The sequence below is a fragment of the Amblyomma mixtum genome, chromosome 10, assembly GCF_055824585.1.
Source record: "Amblyomma mixtum isolate Tamu chromosome 10, ASM5582458v1, whole genome shotgun sequence".
NCBI classification, from domain to species: Eukaryota; Metazoa; Arthropoda; class Arachnida; order Ixodida; family Ixodidae; genus Amblyomma; species Amblyomma mixtum.
Window position 1 is genome coordinate 56,163,322 of NC_143021.1, and position 18,699 is coordinate 56,182,020.

The 18,699-nt window shown below is 48.1% G+C and overlaps 2 protein-coding genes across 6 annotated transcripts in view; one reads left to right on the forward strand and one right to left on the reverse strand.

Moving 5' to 3' along the window:
- Nucleotides 1-2,212: 2,212 nt before the first annotated feature.
- On the reverse strand, nucleotides 2,213-9,113 carry LOC149325852 (large ribosomal subunit protein eL22-like). Its single transcript, XM_089562354.1, has 4 exons — nucleotides 9,066-9,113; nucleotides 8,735-8,869; nucleotides 4,606-4,727; nucleotides 2,213-2,397 (listed from the first exon to the last, which is right to left on the reverse strand). The coding sequence occupies exons 1-4, from the start codon at nucleotides 9,072-9,074 to the stop codon at nucleotides 2,250-2,252; spliced, it is 414 nt and encodes a 137-aa protein (XP_089418480.1). The 5' UTR covers nucleotides 9,075-9,113; the 3' UTR covers nucleotides 2,213-2,249.
- Nucleotides 9,114-9,301: 188 nt separating this feature from the next.
- The window catches only part of AP-2mu (adaptor protein complex 2, mu subunit), a 30,117-nt gene continuing 20,719 nt past the window's right edge, over nucleotides 9,302-18,699 (forward strand). For 3 of the 5 annotated variants that reach the window (XM_089562348.1, XM_089562350.1, XM_089562351.1), the window contains exons 1-3: nucleotides 9,302-9,438; nucleotides 10,683-10,814; nucleotides 16,866-16,949. In XM_089562348.1, the coding sequence (XP_089418474.1) occupies nucleotides 16,876-16,949 (74 nt within the window). In that variant the 5' untranslated portion in view covers nucleotides 9,302-9,438; nucleotides 10,683-10,814; nucleotides 16,866-16,875. The remainder of the gene's footprint in view (nucleotides 9,439-10,682; nucleotides 10,815-16,865; nucleotides 16,950-18,699) is intronic. The other 2 variants (XM_089562349.1, XM_089562352.1) reach the window with 2 other exon arrangements.

The window sequence follows — 18,699 nt, forward strand, 5'->3', positions numbered from 1 at the left end:
TGCCAGGTAGGAAGCTAAGACAAAGAGGATTCCCGAGCATTTATTCAAGGTTGATGGGATTTCGTAAAGACTGAGAGAATCCCATTCGGCAATGGCTGTGCCAGTTGTCTTCTCTGGTCACACCAAGCTGATCCCGAGGGTTGACTGCCTGCCCAGAGGTGGTGGTTGTTGGGGCACTGGCGGGCTGCTCACAGACGGCCGCTCCCCTTTGGCCTACTGGGAAGGGGGCCCAGCGTGTCCCGGGGGCCACCACACGGAGGCGGGAGCGGCAGGGGCCAAACGCCCCGGACCCCCTTCTCTCGCACACTGCCCACCAGAGCCCCCCCCCCACAACTCAACTTCATGGGCTACACTCCGTTTCAAACGTCCGGTGCAACACTGTGAAAAGCATGGAAGTAAGGTTTAGTTTGGTTTATGGGGTTTAACGTCCCAAAGCGACCCGGGCTATGAGGGACGCCGTAGTGGAGGGCTCCGGAAATTTCGACCACCTGGGGTTCTTTAACGTGCACTGACATCGCACAGCACACGGGCCTCTAGAATTTCTCCTCCAAAGAAATTCAACCGCCGCGGCCAGGATCGAACCCGCGTCTTTCGGGTCAGCAGCCGAGCACCATAACCACTGAGCTACCGCGGCGGCAAGCATGGAAGTAAGACCACTTGAGAAAATGAAGGGAGGAGTGTTACTCTCAGCGTTTGTTCTGTGGCCGAGCGGTATAAGGCATGAGAAACCAACAGTGCCATCCGCAATAGGAGTGCATTTAATTAAGCTCACGAGAAATGTATCATGTTATTTAATAAGCAAGCAGGCAAACCAATAATTTTTTCCTCGCCACAGGAACGCATTACTTTTTGATGGTGGATGCAGGCAGCGCAAAATTGGTTTCAAAGGAAAGAAAAGCGCAGTAACTCACTTCTCAGAGGACACCTCAACCACGCCGTAACGGAAGGGGGTTAGGTGAGAGTGAGAAGCCCAAGCTTTGACAGCGTTGCATCTTATGTATGAAATGGGGTGCAGAGCCAACCACATCTGTCAGAACTGGAAGACAACACAGCTCGTAGCATCAACCTCACACAGCCTTTCCCTGAATGCTCCAGTTATCATGATTGCAACTGTGTGTGTCAATAAAATAGAAACAGGCCAGGAGACAGAGCAACTCACAAGCTGTGAACCTCAATCCCATCCTCACAAAGGAATGGCTCAACTTCCGACCACCTATCAGATACAGTCAGCTTGCCTCAAAATATTCTCATGAGCATCGAACTGACCAGGTAAAGCACAATAAGGGATAAAAACTCCCATCATCCACTGCACAGACACCACAGTACATAAAACTGGCGTTACCCTCTCACAAACCAACTTCTTAGCCTTATGTTGTGGTGCTGAGTCTCTGAAGGAACAGAATAGCATTGTGGCATAAACACACAATGCACCCTGCTAACACGGTGGAGAAGCTGCACTATGTGCAAGCAATAAGGTAGTGCACAGCATCAGATTATACTGTTCAGGGGAATGTTGAGTGTGGATTTCATAGTGGTAACAAGACAATCTTGCGGAACTTAATTCAATCTATCCACCTCACACAAGTGAAACCAATTTGAAGCAGAACCCAAAACTGGGCAAGTTGGTGAACATTCAACATTATGTACAGCGTGAAAAACAAAGACAGGGGAAGAAACACGCAAATTAGGAAATACTTATGCTTATAGAGGCTTCAAACCAGCACGCGTAGGCGCACAAAGCATGAAACAACAGAAACAACACAAACAGCAAACCAAACCACACGTGTGCATTAGCCTCATTGCACTGCAGCAGCACTCTCAAGAGGCTAATGCACACGTGTGGCTTGGTTTGCTGTTTCTTTTGTGTTTCATGCTTTGTGCACCTGCTGGGTTGAAGCCTTTATAACCACGAGTATTTCCTAATAAAATTTCAGTTGATAGTCAGCGCTTGTTCCTTCCTGTCTTCGTTTTTCGCGCTGTACATAATGTTCCAATTTGAGGATTTTTACACGTTTAAAGAAATGCTCAATCATGAAACATACCACAATGAAAAGCTCTGGACTACCCAACTTCCTGACGCTCTTAGCAATGCATAGAGTCTCAGTACGAAAGAGTCTGCATTGTATTGAGTTGTAAGCTGGTTACATTCTGAACGAGGCCCAACTCCCATGAAAAGAGCAAAGGGGTTGGCGTGCCTGTCAACAGCAGGGTGTGGCCGGGGAGAGCAGCAGCTTTATTGCGGTCAGAGCTCAGTCGTTGTCCTCGTCGTCTTCCTCCTCCTCGTTGTTGATCTGGAAGTAGCGCAGCTCGAAGGCGTCCTTGGTGGTGGCCACCACCCGCAGCCAGTCCCGCAGGTTGTTCTTCTTGAGGTACTTCTTGGTCAGGTACTTGAGGTACCTGCACAACAGAGCCCCACTCAGCTCCCTCCCAAGGACACACCTCCCTGCCCACACCTCTGCCTTCACAAAAAAAATTAAAATAAAAATAAACGCAGCAGTCCCCGTACGAATTTCTGCCAGACTGAAGCACCCTTCATGCCTTCTCTGCATTTTTGGAGTGCATAAAAAAGCTGCGTCAGAAAGGGGGGCACACACAAGAACTGCATAAAGCATAGGTAACTTAGAGCAGCAAATGAACTCGGAAATGCAGCGACTCGTCAGGTACAGTTTAGTTTAGTTTATGGGGTTTAACGTCCCAAAGCGACTCGGGCTATGAGGCACACCGTAGTGAAGGGCTCCGGAAATTTCGACCACCTGGGGTTCTTTAACGTGCACTGACACCGCACAGCACATGGGCCTCTGGAATTTCACCTCCAAAGAAATTCAACCGCTGCGGCCAAATCTCCCCAATGAAATCAATAGTGTAGGTGCACTGTGTGAAAAGGCAAAAAAAAAAAAAAGTGTTGGCCAGCAACCAAGATGAGGGACCAAAGAAAACGATGGCCTGCCTGTCACACACATGCTGATGTGAACACCTTGGCACAAGTGAGAGTGGTCTATGGCTGTGCTCCTAGCCAATGGCTGCAATTTCAATCACCAATATCCTTCAAAAGCAACAGTGGTCAGAACCACCAAGAGCATTGTGTAACAAGAGCCCGATACTGAGAAATAATGAGGCAAAAATCCAAATGCACATGGTGTTTTAGGTAGTTACCGCCAAGGATTAGATCTGAATATAGCAGGGTTGTAAATGTGCCTAATTTGCTGTGTTTAATTAAAGGAGCTCTGTCGTGGAAAGCCACAGTGAACAAACATGCCACAGGTAACGAGTGATTGTTTTCGCTGGAATTTGCATGAGCGCGGCACATCGGTGTTCCCTTGCAGTCCAAATGGTCACGCCTGTCACAAAGAAGGTGTTCCGCTGCTAATGCATGGTTCTCGTCTCGGGGAGAATCACCATTTTCGGTTGCTCATCGCCTCGGCGTTTGCAAGCTGCTTGCCCCTTTATTGAGATGAAGGGACTCTGTTCAGATAACCTGCATTCACTGCAACTACAAAAAGCTCGCGTGGCGAAAGATATCAAGCGGACTCCAGCTCAATGATGTAGAACATTTTTTTCAATAAGGGACACTTATTGAAAAGTTTAAGTACTCCCCCGTCCCCAAAATTTTCTGACTGCTGTACACCCTCCATTAACTGTTAATTCTCGAAAAGATTGATGTACGATGTCGCCGTGCTATGATAAGTGGAAGCTATTGAAGAAAACAGTCGCCCTTCTTTGGCACCGCACAACATATAGCACTCCTTTTAATTGTAGACACAGCTGAGGGAATACGGTGGCCGCAGTTGGCAAAGCACAGGGTTAACGGTAGAGACATGGGAGAGGCCTCTGCCCTGCAGTGGGCGTAGTCAGGCTGATGGTGACAGTTCATCCAATTTGAACATACCTTTTCACATCCGCCTATTTTCATGCTTTGAATTGTCCTCAAGCTATCATAAACTGTCGCGAACATAATAAGTGCTAGGAGAAGGTAAAGGACGCCAACCAAGTAAAATACAGGAAAAACACGATGTTTCGGGACCGGCTTGGCCCCTTCTTCACGGTGTTGTTTTTTAAACTGCCGCAGTGGCCGGGTGCAGGCTCACATGCATGGGGTAGAAGTTTTGATAAAGGCCATTCGTTCGCAGTTGCCGACTCTGTTGTAGAGCACGAACTTCTGTGCTGCTGTATATTATGTGGAAATATTGTAAGTAGCCGTGATTTTTCGTACGAGCATTTTTTTGTGAGAAAAATGTTTTTTACGAAATGAGTCCTCGGAGTCGTGTGCGCACTCGTGTAGAAGTTACAATGAACGAAACAACTTTTCCACTTTATTGAAGCAGAAAAATGACTACGATATTGTCTGGCCAAAGGCTGTCTCTTTTACCGGCACAGTATATCTCTGGCAAGGGCACAACACTAGGCAGTAGCGTCTGCCATCTACCGTTTGCCTGGCTCTTTGGTGCAGCACCCCCACCACTGCAACACGCACACTTTGAATGTTACAACGAAGCTGCCTTAACGCCGTGCTTGTTTGAGTCCAAACATAATAAGGTAACCTGTTCCCCCCCCACCCCAACAGTAAGTAGCCAGCAGTGTCCCCTCCCGAGAAGTGGAGAGACGCACCTTTTGGAGAAGGGCACTTCGGCGGTGACGTAGACCTTGTTCTTGTCCTTGTCCACTGTGATCACCCCCGAGAGGTTGTTGGTCTTGCCATTGTACTTTATGCGTTCACGAAGGTAGTTTTCCTGCACAGGACATTCACCACTGGTCAGATGTGACACACTCCGTTATCACAATTCTGCCAGCAAGCAACCTTGAGTTCAGGACCCATCTAACCAGACAACTGTTTCCATCAGTTCAGAAACAATTAAATTATCAGCAGCCGTACTCCTCTAGAGTTTAGTTTAATAGTATCAGGACACAAGGGAAACCAACTTTACACCCCCCCATCACGTGTGTCCCATTTCTTCCATGCCATTTACCTACCCTTGTCTCACCAACTAGCCCAAACCAGTATAGAAAAGGTCAATAAAGATGTAAGTGCCCCCGACTGTCATGTTTTGTTCATCGTTGGAGCATCACTAGGACTAGAGCATACATTATGGTAGCCAACAGTCACCAAAGCCAAGTAGCAAAGGGGATGCATTGTTTTAAAAGGCAATTTGTCAACTATCTTCTGTAACATGTACTGAGAACGCACAGCACATGAGCGCCTCTGCGTTTCGCCTCCACGGACCGTGTTTCGATCAAGGCGAAACGCACAGGGCGCCCGTGTGCTGTGCGATGTCAGTGCACGTTACAGATCCCCAGGAGGTCGAAATTATTCCGGAGCCCTCTACTACAACATCTCTTTCTCTCTTTCACTCCTACCTTCCTTTATTCCCTTAAGGCGCGGTTAGGGTGTCCACAGAGAGCAGAGATAATTACAGCTCCCTTTACTTTAATCAAAAACCAGTTTTCAATAATTTGTGGTGTTCATCAATAGGTGGTACGCACTGGCACGCGGCTGCGCCGCCGCCATGATTGAGGTGCACATAGCAGACAAACTCCTGCTCCGCAAGCATGTTCTCTTCGCGTGTCGCATTCAGACTGCTGTTTGGAATCTGCGTGCATCAGAAATTCGGCCGGTAAGTCACCGAGCACTAGAGCTGCCCGAAACTACGTCGCAAACGAACGCCAATTTGATTGGGAAGCTTTGCTTGTTAGCGCTGCTCGAGCCGGCCGAGAAAACAAGCGCAGTGACGAAAGTTGGTCGCATGTTTAGTTCCCCTCGATTCTGGGATAAAAGCTCGGATAGCAGCTAATGACAGCAGCGCTTCTGTGAAACCGGAGAGCCGCATGTAGTTCAGGCACATTTGCGGGGAAGTGATCGGTGACTCGGCGTCACTCGCTACAGCGTCCGCGGTTCATGAGCACACCAAGTAAATGTCTGACAAAAGGGGCCGGTATTATGTCTTGTGTAGGAGTCCTCTGCACACAACGCACGCACATGGCCAGACATCGGAAGCCTTCTTAGTGCTCTGGAGCGGTCGTTCTTCTGCACAAAGGTGGTCGTATAGATTGTCACAACGGCTGCTTGTAAGGCAGCAGACTGGGCTAGGTAGTTGTTCACTTTTGCACTGTGCACGCCATGTTGACAAAATTCGACACGAGAGTACCTGCTAGCTTACACTTGATAGCACACGCTTTGTTCGTATCGTGTCTCTTTTTCGTGTCAGCATCTGACAACACAGCGCACGGTGCAAAAATTTGTGAGCTGTTTTGGTAAGGATCGGGTTTGCCATGCAGTATCACCCTGACACAAGTGCAAACTCCACATCATCCGCGATAGGACGCCGCCCTGGTGGCAACGACTCCATCGAAGAACGAAGAGCATGTTCCAGTAATTCAAGACCAAAAAAAGCATGAGGTCACATCCTTTCATTCCACATATCTAAGCAAACTTTGGTGTCCGTCCTGCGTTTTTTCAGGACGCACTTCGTCCAAGAATTTTGCAGGTCAACCGAAGATTAAAGTATGAAACGTTATGTCACGGTCAGATATGTAGTACAGCTCGGAAATCAACGGCTCTGCACATATACAGTTATGCAAGGAGCACCGCAGACGTGCCACAGCTGTTGAGTGCCGCCGAGTCACCGATCACTTCCCCGCAAATGTGCCTGAACTACATGCGGCTCTCTGGTTTCACGGAAGCGCTGCTGTCATTGACTGCTATCCGAACTTTTATCCCAGAATCGTGGGGAACTAAACATGAGACCAACTTTCGTCGCTGCGCCTGTTTTCTCGGCCACCTCGAGCAGCGCTAACAAGCACAGCTTCCCAATCAAATTGGCATTCTTTACGACGTAGTTTCGGGCGGCTCTAGCGCTCGGTGACTTACCGGCCGAATTTCCGATGAACGCGGATTCCAAACGGCAGTCTGAATGTGACACGCGAAGAAAACATGCTCGCGGAGCAGGAGTTTGTCTGCTACGTGCACCTCAATCGTGGCGGCCGGCGGCGGCGCATCGCAGCGCCGCGGCTGCGTGCCAGTGCATACCACCTATAGGAGCTTAATGGGGGAATTATTTTTAAACATAATTGGCTAGAAAACAGAAGAAAAAACACCCACATGGTGCCGGCGGGATCTCAAACCACAACCCCCGAATTTCATGTCCAGTGCTCTACCAACTGAGCTACCGCATCTTTTGCTTTGGGGGTAGTTACGTGCAGTGTAACTAACCCTTGAGAGTGTTCACCAGTGCCACCCTAGAGGACGTAGTACATCCTGTATTACTGAGAGTGTGTCCGAACGGTGATGGTGGAAGGTGTGCGAGTAATGCAACCTACGGCATCAACACTGCCATGGTCGAGGCACTCGTTAGTGACTGAGCACACAATGGAAGGGATATGACATACATGGCCAACAGTCGCCAAAACCAAGAACCATAAGGGATTTAAACCGAAACAGCCACCCCGAACATATCACACGGAACTTGGGCTAAGATATCCAAATGCTACACCAAAAGGCACCTAGAGAATGTAGCTCGAAAGCAAAAGAGACTGAATACCATAAATGCACACAGAAACGAGTATGTCATGAACCCATAATAGTCTTTTCCTGTGCTTCTTACCCAAAATGTGGCTGTGCCTCAGGATAAATTCAAAGAGTATCTGAAGGAAGCATACGGCCCAAACACAGGTACTGACTTGATACCCCACTGGTGTCATTGCATCAAGTGCTCTCCTTGCTGACAATGTAGTGCTGGAATGCTACTTCGCGTATTAAAGGACTACAGACTCCAAGTGTGGGTTCCTTCTCTGTAATGATGCACAACACATCAGGGGATGTAAATCGTCATGTAGAATCTTCAGCCTCCTCGGCAACATCCAAGTTCAGTACCAGTCATATCAGGCAAAAAACCTGAGATACAATTGCTGCTTCATTCATCGTTATTCCACCTCTCCAGGCAGGCTGGCTTAAGCTTACAACAAATTAAAACGAAGGTGCTTTCTGGATCGCAATGAAACCTGAAATCGACAGTAAGCACTACCTCCCTTAACAGAGTGCTGTTACGCTCCTGCGTTTTTCAGGTGGCTACACTCATAGCCAATCCCACTGCAGCAGTTCCTGCCAAGTCCAAAATGCCATGCGGAATTCTGTGCGCAGCTGGTGGGCATCCTTTGCGCACATGGCGTCTCGTTTGAGTTGTACCAGACGGTGAAGGATCTCCCGCCGGCTTTCAGTCTTTTTCGCGCTTGTGAAAGCCTAAACTGTCCGTCACCTACGAAGTAGCCTCAGCAGGAGATACAGCCCTTTGCTAGGCCATTAGGTGTTTTGGTGGCGCAGCCCAGTACGGTTAGGAAAAAAAAGAGCACGCGATCACGTCACCCTGCGTTCAGCAATTCAATGAACGAACGGCTCCTACACAGCGCTGAAGGTTACACAAACCTACGCTCCTTCCTCCAACGAAATGCGTTCCACCTAACTTGGTTTGGCTTATGGGATTTAACGTCCCAAAGCGACTCAGGCTATGAGAGACACCGTAGTGGAGGGCTCCGGAAATTTCGACCACCTGGGGTTCTTCAACGTGCACTGACTACCACAAGGTTGCCACCGCGCCAGGGCATCGCTCAAACGATCGCATTTTAAAAGGCTACGGCATCCACTAAAACATAATGACTTGCACAGCGGAGCCCGCATCAGCGCAGACTGTTGAGCGAACGAGACTGACCGGCCTGCGCGACACGCCGAGAGCAGGGGATCACTTACGAACTCGGCCACTTTCATGATGCCATCCTCGACAGGGTGCGTGCAGTCGATGGTGAACTTGGTCTGCACCTTCTTCTTCTTGCCCTTGGACTTTGCCTTGGCGGGGCGCCGGGCGGCGATCTTGGCTGACTGCGTCTGCAAGGCATGCGGCGCTTAGGGCTAGCGAGGCAACAACGTGGTGCACTGCTCGAGGGGTTACTTCCAAGCATCGCTTCAGCCACTACTTTCGCCCCATGCACGGCGTCTTCGTGACACTTAATGAAACAGATAAGGACTGTTACCATCAACATGCAGCGAAAAACGTGTTTTTCTAGCACGAGACACGACTCACCACGGCCATTGCTGTCGCTGTACACGGTGCGAAAGACTGGCGATTGGAACGCCGCCACTTTATTACATAAATGAGGGCGCTACTATAACTACCATAATATACAAGCACTTACAGAACAATAAATCTAAATGCAGTTACTTAAAAATAACCAGTTGTATTTATTATTAACTACAAATAATTAGTAAAAGATATAACAGTAGAAAAAGGTATTACGTTTAGCGCGCCCTCATGAAGTGTTACGTTCTTTAGCTGCACAGCGACGAGGCGGGCCTTAGGAGGCAGCCGCCGGAGGAATCGGGGCAGTCCCAGTAGTAGTACGAGTGGGTGAGGAATGCTGGGCGGTATCGCGGATCCAGGAGAGTCGTTCTGACAGGTAGGTGCGGGAAACGCTCGCTGGCCACCGGCTGATGCTCGCCGTGCACTGTACTACAACGCCGGCTGTTGGGGCACTGCGTGGAAAAACGCGGCGTCGTTCTACTCCGCTCGGTGCCTCCATGGCGCCGACTCAATCGATGGCGGCGATGCCTGCGATCGTTGCTTGGCCTCTCGCGAGGGCCCTGCCGCCGAGTTCCGAGGGAAGTCGCCCTGGCACAGACCGAGTGGGCCGGTTGAAAGCCGTTCGTGAGCGTACGCCGGCATGTGTTCTTGCAGGCCGGGGGCGTCTCGGAGCCGCCCCCTTCCTCACGTGCGGAGAGCGCATACACACTGGGGGGTGGTCAGCCGAATAGCTAAGGGGCGTGCGAGGCTGTGGACGCCCTCAGCGCCAGCGGTGCTTGCGTGGAGGCCCGTGCGAGGAACGAGTCGCACGCTGCGTTCAGCCAGGGGTTTCGTAAACATGACTCGCCGACGTGTTTCGGATAGTGTGCCGCCTCGGAGAGCGGCGCTGCTGCTTGACCTTCGCTCATCGTGAGAATGCTGTCACTAGCTCAATCCAGTACTAGTGCGGTCACCAGGCCGCGTGTGTTCGTTTCGCCGCGATTCGCATGTATAGAAACCTTGAGCGCTGCAGACAGGAACAGTTTCTGTGCTCTTAGGATAGTGGCTCTCCATGCCATGGGCACCTCCTGGCTTCTGTTGTGGCTCTGGCTTGTGGGAAACGTGTAACAGCACATTGGCAAGAATGAACCAAAAAGAAAGAAGCCAATAGGTTGACCATATTGGGCAGGCTCAAGTGCCCGTGAGGGGAATCTACTTGAGTGAATACAACAGGTGGCTGGAGACATCCTTTCAGTGCTGTGTGCCTTGGTTTTACTCCGTGTATGTTTGACTGCACGCGGTTGAAAAGGTGCCATCATCCAGCATAGCTTAGTGCCTTCATCAACAGCAGGTCACTGCTGCGCACTGATTTGGCCTGGTGTTGTGCATGAGGGCTTTCAGGACTGCTGACGTTCCTGGTCTCTTGAGCTTGACGTAGATATTGGTCAGTGCATGTGTTGAGGCCAGAAACCCGAAAACCTTTGTTCGCTTTCTGGAAGCATTCACTGTCCCTTGCCAGTGTGGGGCACAGGCAAAGCTTGCTCCTTGGTGCACTTGATGCTACATTTTGGAGTTACCATGCGAATACTGAGTGGATATTTGCCGAGAGAAACAGTGGAATATGCTTTGTGTATTTGACAGTGCGATCGTCGTCAGCAGGTGCTTCATGGGGAAGCTCCTCCTAATCCTGTTGTGCTCACAGTGGCTGTGAAGGAGGGGGGGCCCCTTTTTGGAGCAGCATCTTGAGGGTTAGACTGGAGCCGTGACCAGCTGGTGAGCAAGTTTTCAGCCCCTCCCCCCACCCCTGTAGAATGCACGGTGCGAACTTGCTTGGGACCCTGTTCTCCTGGCAGTTTTACTCCTCTATAAGGGGCAGGCTCTGTGCTTGTCTCACAGGCATATATAGGGTAAAATTGCACTCATAATGTGTTTCATCTACTGGATGTGTACTAGAAAGGGGTACAGAGTTCAACCTCTAATGTGGTACATATTTGTACCTGTCTTGGAAGTATAAGCAGCTAGCGTTAGAGTTGAAGATCGCTTCAAGAAGTATTGTGATGCAGTTGACGGATAGAAAAGGCTCAACGATAGAAAAGGCTCAACGATAGAGAAGGCTCAGAGATAGAGAAGGCTCAGAGATAGAGAAAGGCTCGGAGATAGAGAAAGGCTCGGAGATAGAGAAAGGCTCGGAGATAGAGAAAGGCTCGGAGATAGAGAAAGGCTCGGAGATAGAGAAAGGCTCGGAGATAGAGAAAGGCTCGGAGATAGAGAAAGGCTCGGAGATAGAGAAAGGCTCGGAGATAGAGAAAGGCTCGGAGATAGAGAAAGGCTCGGAGATAGAGAAAGGCTCGGAGATAGAGAAAGGCTCGGAGATAGTGAAAGGCTCGGAGATAGTGAAAGGCTCGGAGATAGAGAAAGGCTCTACGATTTCAGATTTCTTTTTCCTTCCAAGATGGGCTTTGTTGAACTGCACACCTGCGCTTGTAAAAATGAACAACACCATTACACTTCAGTTGGGCCCAGTTGGTGCATGATAATACTACAGATGATCGATGTGCTCAAAACATTACACAATCCACGTACACGAGAGAAACACAAGGACAGGCGCAGCAACCCCAAGGAAGACTGCTAGCGAAAGGCAAAAACATATTGAATGGTTTGTTGGATAGTTAGTAGTATTCAGCACAAAGATATAGTATGTAGGTGCACAGTTTTCTCTTTGTGAATGCCATGTGTCCCACTCAGTGCTGCCAACCCTAGGGATTTTTCCCTAGATCTAGGGAATTTGAATGTCATTTAGGGGGAAAGGGATTTTTTGTATAATATAGGGAAATTTCATTTGCTCAGAGAGTTTTTTCTCACTGTCAAATTGGGAAGACAGTACAAGTTTTTCGTTGTTTTTGCTCTACAGCTGACGGAGGTCCGCACAACACTGCTGCACGCTCGAGTAAAGCCTGTATCACATGCAAGTTAAAGCGATGTGAGTGCACGTCAGAGAATCCTAGGTGATCGAAATTTCTGGATCCCTTCACTATGGCGTCCCTCATAGCCTGAGTCGCTTTGGGACATTAAACCCCCCCCAACCCAATCAAACTGTTATGTCAGCCACCCTCTAGAGAAATCGCAGCAAATGGACAAGCAGCTTTTATGTCGCAGTGTCTGTACACTCCTCAAGCGACCTCCAGGCATTTTGTGCGTGGTATCCTTCGGCTGGAGTCTAAACAGACACAACATGAGGGAAAAAAATTCAGTTAATTCCACATGCCGATGCATGTTTACTAATATCTTGCATACAGTAAAAAAAAAAAATACATGATATAGAGCGTTTAATTTGCAATTTCCAAAGAGTGCTATGGTTTATCTTGTAGCTGCATTTAGAAGTTCATTTCAAATTTACAGCTAATTTGCTTATTAACGTCTGGTAATAGGGTAGCTGCATGATAAAACGTGTTATTGAATACGCATAAATATACATTTTTTCACAACTGAACACTATTTTTTGTATCTAGGGAAATCTAGGGATTTTTTGTTTGCAAATTTGGGGAGAAGTGGCTCTGGAGGTTGGCAGCGCTGGTCCCACTACACTTGAACGGTTAAAGGAGTGTAGACCCCTAATTTTTGTGGCACGCTTTCTTCTCTACAGTGATGCAGAAGACACTGCTATGCACGAGTCACCATTTGGTATTTGCCTATGACCGCGGAATAAATTATAATCGGAATTTTTCTGTCGTGCTGTTTCGGTTTCAAGAGCTGAACAGTGGCTGGGACATCAAAGTGAGGCTTTGTCACGTGAAGCATGAAAAAGCGCTGATATAATCGCTATTTCATCATTTTAATTCACTACAGTGGTGAAGCTAGTCTTCCTCAAGCCCCGGAAGGACAAAGAATGTAGAAGCAGCGATTATATTGCAGTTTTTTCATGCCTCTCGTGACCAGTAACCACACTCTGATGTCACAGACCTTGTTCAGCTGTTGAAACAAACTGAAACAACGCAAGAAATTCGATCATAAATTATTTAGCGGCACTAGGAAAATACCAGGTGTTAATTCATGCATAATAACGTCTTGCGCATCATTACAAACAACAAAACACGCACCCAACAGTTAGGTGTCTATACTTCTTTAACTATGACGTGCCTTGCCTACTGTTGTAGCAGAACTAGTCACGGTATCCTCAGAAGACAGCATTGTCATTGATTGCCAGACGGGATTTTCGTGGCATATTGAAGTGCTGAATACGTGACTTGTAGTGCTTCCATGGTGGCCGGAGCATTGCGGACTGTGCTGAACATAAACGAAAGCCTACTTGTTGATGTTCCTAGCTAAATCTTTCCCAGTAGGCTGTAGCTTTGATTGTACCATCGCAACAAAATTATATTGTTGCTTCTTTTAAAGTCTCTTTGCTCTTTAAAAATCTTGGAACAGGAAAATGATTTGCGAAAATGAAAGCTTAACGTAAGGAACCCGTTCAGCAAATGGGTCTCTGCATCACTGAGCATGATCGACAGCTGTGGTGATACATTTGCCCCCAGCTTTCTTGTTCAAGTAAGCTTCAGCAGTCTCTCCCTCAGTTTTGTTACTGCTGCTTCTGAAGCTTCTATGTGTGAATTATTTTTTTTTTGTGTGTTTCAAGTTGCATTTTCTACATGGCTGTGGATGACATTGCACAGTGGATGTTAAGGACCCCTGGTGGTCTCAATTAATCCAGAGGTTTGCACTATGGCACCCCTGATATACCATGTGTCTCTCTGTGATGTTGAGCCCGAAGTATGTGGTGGCAGGCAAAGAATAGCAGGAGGCATTGATACTGTGGTTTCGTGTGCCCGTCCGTGTCCTTTGTTGCCCTGGGCTCCCATTACTGTGAACGCTCTTGCCCAAAGCAAGGCTTTCCTACTAGAACTTGCCCTAGTGCTTGGCACTATGGTACTGGTTTTACAAGTGGCATTAGGATTCGAAATGACCAGCACGAAAACAGACGGACTCAACTCGAGAAACACAGACGACAGGATGGGTGCTGACTAACAACTGTTTACTTTCGAGTAAAGCCCAGCACCATACGTGCCAAAAAGCACGTGACAGTCAGGGGGCCAAGGAGTGCAACCTAAAGCACAGTCATCAAAGTGCAGCTGGGACAAGGATGAACCGGAAAAAGCGAAATATGAAAGAATGGGGGAGGAAACTTTTATAAATGATACATCAAAAAGCACTATAACCAGCATAAAAACACAAGGAAAACAATGCACTCAAACATCGGGACCAAGGAGGATATATAGAATTTGCTGGAGTGGATAGGGCGCGCTCCGACTGAAGCCGCCTGCCGCCATCTTACCAGAGGCAAAAGCGCGCTTGGCGGCGGCTCGCGCTGCTGTTTTCCGGAGTTGTTTTGCAGTGCAAGTTGACGTGATGGGCATGTTGACGTGATGGGCATGATGGGCAGTTCTAAAGGCAACAACTACAGGAGCTTTGGTAGATGAAGCAGCATGCTTACCGATATGCGCAGGTCATGAATCCTGCAGGCCAACTACCATGACTATACTCATCTCACTGACTGCCCAGAAAGCCTGTCTGCTTTTGTCGGTGCTGTAGTGCTGTACATTGCGGGTTTTGTTGTTCGGAAAGTTTGTTCAACGATGTCATGTGAACAGTGCATAGCAGCCCTATATTCGGATGAGCTGCCACCTTTAATTAGGCAAAAGAGCCGAGGTGGACTTATTTCACCGGCACAAGACGTTGTTTGTCTTTGTGAAGCAGTTGAAAAGGGGCTTCGACGGCTACAGGCAGAATATGATACTAATAAAATGGTGATAGCAAAATACACCTCATCCTTGAAGTCCTGGGAACCTACACAGAGAAAAAGTGGTTTCAGAAACTGGAGGACCACATCCTTGACCATGACTCACTTGACAACCATATTTATAGTTTGTGCAATAAAATCGCTGAAGAATATGTGAAAGTGAGATTACATCACCTGACAAAAGAACGAAACCGTGAACTGATCAAAAACAAAGTGAGACTCAGTTTTGTCGATTTCAATCACCAGTAGGGTATTTGTCATGATGTTTTTGACTGCATATAAGATTTTTTCTGTAATATCTGCGCAGTTGAACTCTCTTCTGCAGATCTGTTGGCTGCTGGTTGATTGAAAATAAATGTCTAAAACTAGAACCGCACATGTGCATTCCTTCCGAAGTGCGAGCAGCTGCATCAGCAAAGCGAAAAGGCACGAGCGCGGCTGCACTACGCTTTTCTCTATTAAATTTTGTGCACTTAAACTGTCTTTTACATGCCTAGTTGATGGAAACGAAACGTTTATAACTAGAATCACTCGTCTTCGTTTCTCCGCAAATGCAAGCAACTTCATTCGCAGCGCGGAAAAGCACGCGACGCAGCACTAAGCTTTTCTCCTTACTATCTGAGCTGGCAACCTGCCTTCTACATGCCAGTTTGCCACTGGTTGACGAACATTTGACGTTTACAACTAGAACCACTCGTTTGCGTTGCTTTGTAAGCGCGAAAAAGTGCGGCTGCGCTATGCTTTTCTCCTTAATATTTCCGTCGTTAAACTGCCTTCTTCACGCCAGTTGGCTGCTATTTGATGGAAAATAAACGTTTACAACTAGAGCCACACGTTTTCGTTGATTTCCAAATGCTAGGAACTTCATGAGTAGCGCGAAAAAGTAGAAGCACGGCTGCGCTCCGCTGCTTTGTGCCTCTGCAGGCTGCGCTATGCCTTTCTCCTTAATAATTCTGCAGTTAGACTGCAGTCATCAAGGCAGCTTGGTGCTGGTTGACGGGAAATAAGCGCATGCAACTAGAACCACTTGTTTTCATTGCTTTCTGAATGAGCGCAACTTCATCAGCAGTGCAAAAAAGCAGAAGCGCGGCCAGGCGCAGCTGCGAGCTGCGCTGCGTTTTGCCTCTGGTAAGATGGCCGCCGCCCGTTCAGCGCAGCTTCACCCTTGCCCATAGGCGCGTATAGGCGACTTCCACTCCAGCAAGTTTTATATATCCTCCTTGATCGGGACCAAGGGGCGGTGTCAGGAACCTTTTAAACAGCAACAATTAGTGAGCCTAAATGGGACCCAAGCAAGCGAAGCAAAAGCAGAGTCAGAAACTAAAATCAGATAAAATGATATATTGGGCTGGGCTTTCCTCGAAAATAAACAGCTGTTAGTCAGCACCTGTCCTGTCGTCTGTGTTTCTTCTGTTGTATCCGTCTGTTTTCACGCTGGTCATTTCGAATCATGTCCCACCAACTCACCCAATCGGCAATTCTGATGGCATTAGGAACACAGCCGCCGCGGTGGCTCGGTGGCTATGGTGCTCGGCTGCTGGCCCGAAAGACGTGGGTTCGATCCCGGCCGCGGCGGCTGGAATTTCTTTGGAGGAGAAATTCTAGAGGCCCGTGTACTGTGCGATGTTAGTGAACGTTAAAGAACCCCAGGTGGTTTAAATTTCCGGAGCCCTCCACTACGGCGTCTCTCATAGCCTGAGTCGCTTTGGGACGTTAAACCCCATAAACCAAACTAAACCATCATTAGGAACACTTCATATTGGAAGCCGTCATGCGCCTTGGATAGCACACCACCCATCCACACTTGTCGTGCATCATGAAAGGATACGCTGTGCAGTTCCGCTGCAAGAGGCTGATTGTGCTGGTCATCCTGGGGGACTAGTCGCAGCACGGAATTGCAGTGCTGGGAAACTTGTGGGATGTTAATGTTGAAAACACTGCGTAAAAGCCTGAGCTGTGCCTAGCATCTGGTGGTGATGCATTGTAGTAGCTGACCAGGTGCCAGTGAGGTGCTGCTCCTCTGTGCGCAGGTGTTCTAAGATGATTGGCGGCCTGTTCATCTACAACCACAAGGGGGAGGTCCTCATCTCCCGTGTCTACAGGGATGACATTGGGTGAGTGGTCAGAAATAACTCTGCATTCACTGCCTGCCAAATGGCTTGGAAAATTAACATGATGGAGGATGTAGCACGTCGGTGAGCTTAAAAAACTTGGCGACCTTCCTAAAAAATAAATGCTATCGCATTTAGATTGCCTGCTATGGTGTGTCCATGAGTGTCTGTTCTTGTGATTTACCCATCAAAACTTGCTTGGAACTGGTTTCACTTCTTATTTTTGAAATGAATTCAAGCACACAACAACACGCACACAAGAGAGGAAAGACACAGGACAGGCGCTAACTTCATCTGATTTATTTGCAGGTAAGAGAGCAGATTATATACATAAATGGAGACATGCGCAGTAAAGAAACACATCGTCAGTTCACAATGCGTGCTCGAGATACCTGTACTCTGTGTGCAAAAGATTAACAGACGTGTCACTCACACAGTCATGCCCCCTTTTCCTGATGTGTGAGTGACACGTCTGTTAATCTTTTACACGCAGAGTACAGGCATCTCGAGCATGCATTGTGAACTGACGATGTGTTTCTTTACTGTGCACATCTCCATTTATGTATATAATCTGCTCTCTTACCTGCGAATAAATCAGATGAAGTTAGCGCCTGTCCTGTGTGTTTCCTCTCTTGTGTGCGTGTTGTTGTGCACTTGAATTCATTTCAAAAATAAGCTATGCACCATCTAGCCCGAACAGAAGTTTTGTTAAATGGTTTCACTTCCCTTACATGGTATGCATGAGTAATCACCTTCTAAAATGTTCCAGTACCCTCTCTCTTGGATCATCATATGGGATTGTACTAATCCAACCCACTAATCCACCTTAATCATGCTTACAAAGTTTGGAAGCCGGAAATGTTTTGCGGGACAACCTAGTGTCATCGTGTTAAAACTAACGTGAGGGAATCTGAAGTAATCTACCGCAGTCTGGGATTGGCGCGACAGGTATTACAGTGAGGTGTTGAAGGTTGTGGGCGAATTCAGGTGCCTGAAGCTGCGCACACAACAAAAATTTTTGCTGCTGGAGGTGCAGCCTGACCTTAGCGTCACACAGGCGGGGTGTAGAGGAGCAAACTGTGCTGTTTGTGGTTACACGCCTACACCAGAGAACATGAAGCTTTCTCAAGGAGTGTATGCTGCAGAAACTTATGCGGGCATTCGCTCATTTTTTTGGCGACCACTGTAGTTGGCAGGCCACCCAATTTCAATTGTATAAAACAAACGTTACAACCGCACTTAGACTTAAAACTACAGGGCAGGGGTCTCTCATTGTGCGAACTGTCAAAAAAGAAAAAAAGTATCATATATTGCCGCCCATGTCCTTTTTTTTTTTTTTAAACTGATGTAGTGAAACTGGGGGGTTGGCTGATACACGGAGTCCACCTGCTGCAGTGTCTAAGGTAGTTTCGGCTGAGTCACGGGTAGTACAGGCCTGTCTTGTTCTGTTTTCTGTAACTAGCCCTTTTGCCAACCTGAAAGTGACTTGTGTTGGTGCCCATGCCTGGCAGGACGGATGCATGGAACTCCATGTGTTGAAGGAGAAAGTTAATTCATGCACAGTTTACTCAGCTCACTGGTGCTGGCGGTTGCTTTCCCAGGCACAGCGCAAGAGCAAACTTCCAGTAACATCTGGAGCACGCTTGGTGCCAGAATCAAACCAACTCTGTTGGCAGTATGGTTTCCCCAAGGTTTGCCACCAGTAAGCCTGGAAGGGTGGAAGGGGGTGCTGTTTGATCGCCTTTGATTTCTG

Coding starts and splice junctions, on each gene's coding strand:
- LOC149325852 (XM_089562354.1), bottom strand. Junction 4,728..8,734: donor TCATGAAAGTGGCCGAGTTC/GTAAGTGATCCC, acceptor TGTCCTGTGCAG/GAAAACTACCTTCGTGAACG. Junction 2,398..4,605: donor GAAGTGCCCTTCTCCAAAAG/GTGCGTCTCTCC, acceptor TCTGTTGTGCAG/GTACCTCAAGTACCTGACCA.